Source organism: Wasmannia auropunctata, unplaced genomic scaffold (assembly GCF_000956235.1).
Source record: "Wasmannia auropunctata unplaced genomic scaffold, wasmannia.A_1.0 LD336097.1, whole genome shotgun sequence".
Classification (NCBI taxonomy): Eukaryota; Metazoa; Arthropoda; class Insecta; order Hymenoptera; family Formicidae; genus Wasmannia; species Wasmannia auropunctata.
This window is the reverse complement of record NW_012026793.1, coordinates 2,140,986-2,147,172: the sequence shown is the minus strand read 5'-3', so window position 1 is coordinate 2,147,172 and position 6,187 is coordinate 2,140,986. Positions and strand designations below refer to the sequence as shown.

Genomic DNA, 6,187 nt, shown 5'->3' with positions numbered 1-6,187 from the left:
TCTCATGATTAAAAGCTCCAAAAGCCGGTTAATTAGCCGGATGGAAGACTCAGGATCGCACACCAGATAAAACATTTCCGCATATGACATAAAGTCAAGTCGAGTACACAATAAATCACGCGAATAAAGTTTAAAACAATGTCATTTAAATTGTAAATTAGATTGAAAGAATTAAAAACTTGTAAAATTAGATTCAAGTATATCATTCTGACCGGAGCACATCTATTCTTCACGAAGTTACAAGTAAAAGTGACTTTATTCGGTGTGCGATCCTGAGTCTTCCATCCGGCTAATCAACCGGCTTTTGGAGCTTTTAATCATGAGAACTGGCATCCACGATGGATATTCTCAGTTTCGAACGACGGTGAATGCACGCTGAAGTACTTGAGTGGTATTACACTGAAGATGGCTCAAACGGAGCCGAAACGTTTGTAAGAAGTTATGTATTAGTTAAGTGAATTGTATTATTAACTAAAACAAGCCGTTCACATATGTATTTGCGCATCGTTTACCGCGCCGACTCCTAACAGCTCATTTTTAAACACATTATTTAAATTTAAGGAGTCCTTGTTACTTTACGTCTATTTTTATAATTTTGTACGTTTTTAAAACGTCATTAAACCGTCATAAAAAGATCCAAAATAGTTATAAATTCACGTCTTTTTAACGTCTTAAAATGTCGTCATCGGTCCGTGACAATAGTATTTTCACGTCATTTTAACGTTATTTTATTGGTCATTTTTGGTCATTCTCTGACCAAATTTTGACGTTATTTTGACGTGTGCCTGTTAGCTAGGATATCTATAAAATCTATATAATAAAAAACCCCAAAAAATACATAGTAGAAAAAGGACATAAACAATATAAATATAGTAAATAACATGTGAATTGCGCGCACATATAGATAAAAATAAAAAATATAATAATACGTCGAGATCTGTGGTCATGTGGCACTCTCCAAGATCTGATCTGTAACAACAAAAAAGGAGAAGAGAACATTAAACAAAAATACTAAAAACGTAATGTTTAATGCATATATAAAAGGGTTACTCACTTTAATCCTCAATTCCCTCGCCGAAATACTCCCACAATAGCCTAAGGTAGGCTCTATCGGCCTCGGGGATAACCTCTAGGGATAACTTCAGGCCTGCAGCCTCAGCTCCCTCCGCGAAAACCTTATCCAGGACGCAACCCCCTGCGCCGTCACCTTCGTCGATCGCTCCCTCCGAAAGTTCCTCGGGGGCGAAGGAAAATACTTCTTCCAGCAGGTCGAGGGGGAATTCCGCGATGGGGCGCACGCATCCACCATCCGGTCCACATCAGTGACAGGGTTCCGGAGCTGGATAAATCATCAAGGTAGTCCAACTCAGGCTCAACGCGGTCAAAGCCCCAGGCCTCGCCCTCGGACTTGTCCGAAGATTTAGCACCGGCCGGTATCACTAGCGCGTCGCGGAAAAATCGCGGAAAAACTCGCGAGCCGCCAAATTCTCGAACGGCAGCTCATTCGCGAACGGAACTGCTAAGTCCTCGACGGGCAGCTCGCCCACAAAAATAGCTGTCAAATCCTCGGGGAACAGATACATCGTGACAATCCCGTTCGTCAACATGACTGCAAGCGAACTAAATTCGCAGGTGAAATGGTGCCGCGACAGGCGCGATTAAAATGTGCAGCCTAAGCACGACACCACGAGGACAAGAGCAATTAACTTTAGCGCATTAAATTCTACACACACTTACGCGCACACGTCGACTTTCCGAAATCGGACTCCTCAAGTCCACGAGATAAGCGCCTGGGATTCTCGGTAGATTAAACGAGAAAAGGAGAACCCGATTAGAAATAAATTTTAAAAGGAAAAACGTCCATTACATGATGACCTTATGGGCATGCTCCGTAATGGGACAGTTCCCAGCCAATAAATAGACGCGCCGTATTCCTTGGAGCAATTCACTTCTAGTCCGGGAATTTATTTCGAAAAAACGAAGAGGACGCATCCCGTCAAAGGCCATTGGAAGTTGGTAATAAAAATGGACCCAGCCGATAGCCGATAGGATAAAACAACTACAAGAAGAAATCAATAAAATCGGCACGGCGTGTGAATCCCTGTTAGGCGAGTTAGCAACATGCGTAAATTTCCGCCAGGTCATGGATAAAGAATGCGAGCGTACGCAAGAACTATTTAACAGACTTACCATGGTATACAAGGCGCCTACGGACAAACGACGGGGACTAGTCGACGGACTAGGGTCTATAGCAAAGGCATTATTCGGCACCGTGGACGAAAAGGACGAAAAGCTTATCAACCAGCAACTCGCGCTGCTCCATGATTCAAACGCCGCAATTCGACACACCATGAAGCATCAGCTGAAGATGGTCAATGCTACAATAAACCACGTAGACCGGCTTGAAGAGACAATAAACAAGAACAAAGGAGTCCTAGCCTTTATGAAAAATTACAGGGCAGAACTGTAGTTTACGGCCGCCAAATCGACATGGTTGAACACTTTGTGGTAATAAGCGCGTTGGCCGAAAACATACTGCGCGATACTGCAGACACATTAGATTACTTAACATACCTCAAGGAAGGAATTTTACACCCCAGAGTTACCTCCGTAAGTCAAATATTGACAAGCCTCAAGGAAGCGGCCACGAACCTACCTCAGGGATTATATTTTCCGTTCAGTCTACAGGGAGAAGACTGGATAACTATAGAAAAAATAGCGACTATGACGGCGTTTTGCGACTCAACAAACATTTTTACTATCTTAAGATTTCCGTTAATAGTGTTGCCAGCATACGATGTAATCCACGCGATACTATTGCCGATACACGACCACGGTAAAAGCTTCGCGGCAATACAGGTCGAGAATCCGTGGATAGCAGTAAACGCGGAAACGCATACATACATAGTTTTAAGCAAACGCGAATTACAAAACTGCGCCGTCGTACAGAGCATGTATGCGACCAAAAATATGTTATAAATCGAATTTCAGCGGAATCCGTGTGCGAAATGCAAATGTACACGAAAGCCGAAAAACATAAAAATTGTAAAACTATTTTTGAAACCGCCAGTAGTGTCATGTGGGTAAAGACAAAAAACTCGTGGTTGTATTCCGCCGCGTCAGCAGAAACAATCACGGTGCAATGTCACAGCTACCCAGATACAAAAGAAAGTATTGTTGACACTGGCAAGGTAACACTACGAGAAAATTGTAAACTGATAACGTCGAATGAAATAATTGAGAACCACGAATACAAACTACCGTAATAGAAACTTTTGTACCCAGTGTCAACATTACCCTGATGAGGGATAGTCCGGATATCGCAAATAAAACCGCGAAAGTTACACTAGAAAAGATCGGCAATTCGGAAGAATTAAATCATTTGACTAAGCAAGTGAATAAAATCCACCAAGACTTGGAAAATAACGATAAATTGTTCTATCAACAAAAACAGTTTATTTACCCCATGACCACTAGCGGCACAATAATTTTCATCGCCATAGTATTTATAATATATATAGTGTGTAAGCGAATTAAAAGTAATAAAGTGACTGTTGCTGACAGACACACCGAATTTAGGCAAGAGGACCTCTGGACGCCCAAGTCCAGAAACGCACTAAGTCCTAAAACGCACTAACAGCACACGGTATTAATAAATAAGAATTTTGTGTAAGGTATAATATATAATGTACAGCGTATAAGAAAACTCGGAATTCTCGGTTGAATTCGTTGTGTAATGACTGGATGTTGATCCGAATAATACCCCTTGATAATGTACTCATCGAATCAATTGTATCGCGCATGCACTACGTTAATATTGACCACGTTGAGATTGACCACGGTCCCGATTGACCACCGTCCCGATTGGCCACCGTTCCGATTGGTCACCGTCCCGATTGACCACCGTCCCGATTGACCACCGCCCGATTGACCACCGTCCCGATTGGCCACGGTTCCGATTGACCACGGTCCCGATTGATCACGGTTCCGATTGACCATCGTCTCGACTGACCACTGTCACAACACAAGTTACAACATTTTACGAAACAAGGTCTAGTCCACACCAAAAGATGGTTTGGACTAGGTTAGTTTGAAATGAGATGGGGCTCCCCCGCAGAAGGGGGGGGGGCGTGAACATACTGCCTCCACGCGTGTACTTTGCAACGGAAAGCAAGGTTCCACATGGGTTTACAACTTTTTACGCGAAGCGAAGTCCACTCCACACCAAGAAATGATTTGGATTAGGTTAGTTTTAAACTAGGCGCCCGCGCCGCCTCTCCCATAGGGGGGGAGGGGGGCAGAAGCAGTGATGGTACACGGGCCGCTTTTCACGCGCATGCGCGTCGGTTGAGCCGTTACGCCAATGATGTATATATACACGTGATGTTGTGGGTCGGAAAATTTTATGGCGGGCGACGCGCGAATAACGGACGGAGGAGGTTATACCGGGTAAGGAAGGAGATAAAATTCTCAGGTAAGCATAAATGTTTTAAAATCCGTTTTACAATTACGTAAGCATAGTTGCAAGTAGTTGTAGGTGTAAGAATTTACCAATTACAAGCGAATATAAGAAGAGTATTCGACTGTAATTAGTCAGTTCCTACAACTACAATCACTTACGACTGCGTTTACGTAATTGTAGACCGGCTTTAAATATTTATATAATGAATTTTAACATAAAAGGAGCTATTAAAAAACGTAAAATTAGAGATTTTCAAAATTCATGGCTAGATGAAGATATTTTTAAAGGATGGTTAGCTCCTCATCCTGTAGAGAATAAAGCATTTTGCAATGCATGCAACGCAATCATCAGATGTTGCAAAACAGATTTAGTAAGGCATTCACAAACGGCCAAACATATTGAAAAAGTAAATTTAAATTGTAATGCCACCGATAATGTATTGCATGTAGAAAACACATTGTCATTTAAAGATCAAGTTAAACGCGCAGAAATTAAATTAGCAGCATTTTTTACAGAGCATAACGTAGCATTTCATACCGCGGATCATTTAATACCGTTATTAAAAAATATTTGTACTAATCCGAACATTGTGCAAGCTCTTTCACTGGCCCGAAAAAAGTGCTCTCAAATTGTTAAAAATGTTATTGCTAAGCGAGAAGTCGAAAAAATTATTGAAAACTTAAAAATTTGTAAATTTTCTATTTTAATCGATGAGAGTACTGATATAACAGACAGTAAAGTAATGTGCGTTCTTGTCCGATATGTTTCACCGTTAAATAAAAAAATTAAAACTCAATTGTTAACATTATTACTTTTAGATGCTAAAGATTGTTCTGCGCGTAAAATTTTTGAAACATTTAAAAATTTTTTAGAAGGAAAAGATATCCCAATTAAAAATATTATTGGAATGGCAAGTGATAATGCATCAGTAATGATTGGATGCAATAATTCATTTATGACTCATTTAAAATCAGAAGTACCGGACTTAATAACTTTAAATTGTATATGCCATTCATCCGCACTTATAGCTAGTAAGGCTTGTGCTAAATTACCTTCTTCGTGTGAAAATTTAATTAGAGCAGTTGCTACTTATATTTCGGGCAGTGCAAAGAGATGTGCAAATTTGATTGAGTTTCAAGATTTTTTTGAAGTACAAAGAACTAAAATATTAAAATTGGCAAATACTAGGTGGCTTTGTTTGCATCAATGTGTTGTTCGACTTCTCGAAAATTGGGAAGTTTTAAAAAATTTTTTTATTTTAGAAGTAGCAGAAGATAAGACTAAATCTGCAGAAATTATTTTTGAACAATTAAATGATAATTCTATTAAAGCATATATGCTATTTTTGAAATATTCATTGGATTTTTTAAATGAATTTAATGCTCTGTTTCAGTCTCGTAATATTCTAATTCATAAATTATTCGATTCCAGTCAACAAATAATTCATCAATTTGCTCAAAATTTCATAAATCCTGACGCTTTAAATAATATTTCTATTTTAACTATTAATAATAAAGAAAATATACGAAATGTCGAAAATATATATGTGAGGTCGGAATGTGAAAACTTTCTAGAAACTTTGTCTTCCGAATGCGCGCAGCAAATTAGGTTAAATTGTTTAAATTTTTATATTACAGCAGTAGAAGAAATGTTAAAGCGTTTACCTTATAAAGATTCTTTTTTTCAATCATTAACTTTTTTAGAACCTACAATTGCTTTATATGA

At 39.4% G+C, this 6,187-nt stretch overlaps 1 protein-coding gene across 1 annotated transcript in view; it reads left to right on the top strand.

Moving 5' to 3' along the window:
• Nucleotides 1-2,143: 2,143 nt before the first annotated feature.
• LOC105462603 overlaps nucleotides 2,144-6,187 on the top strand; it is a 5,730-nt gene continuing 1,686 nt past the window's right edge. The window contains exons 1-3 of the mRNA XM_011709306.1: nucleotides 2,144-2,392; nucleotides 2,458-2,836; nucleotides 2,992-3,191. Coding sequence (XP_011707608.1) covers nucleotides 2,144-2,392; nucleotides 2,458-2,836; nucleotides 2,992-3,191 — 828 coding nt within the window. The remainder of the gene's footprint in view (nucleotides 2,393-2,457; nucleotides 2,837-2,991; nucleotides 3,192-6,187) is intronic.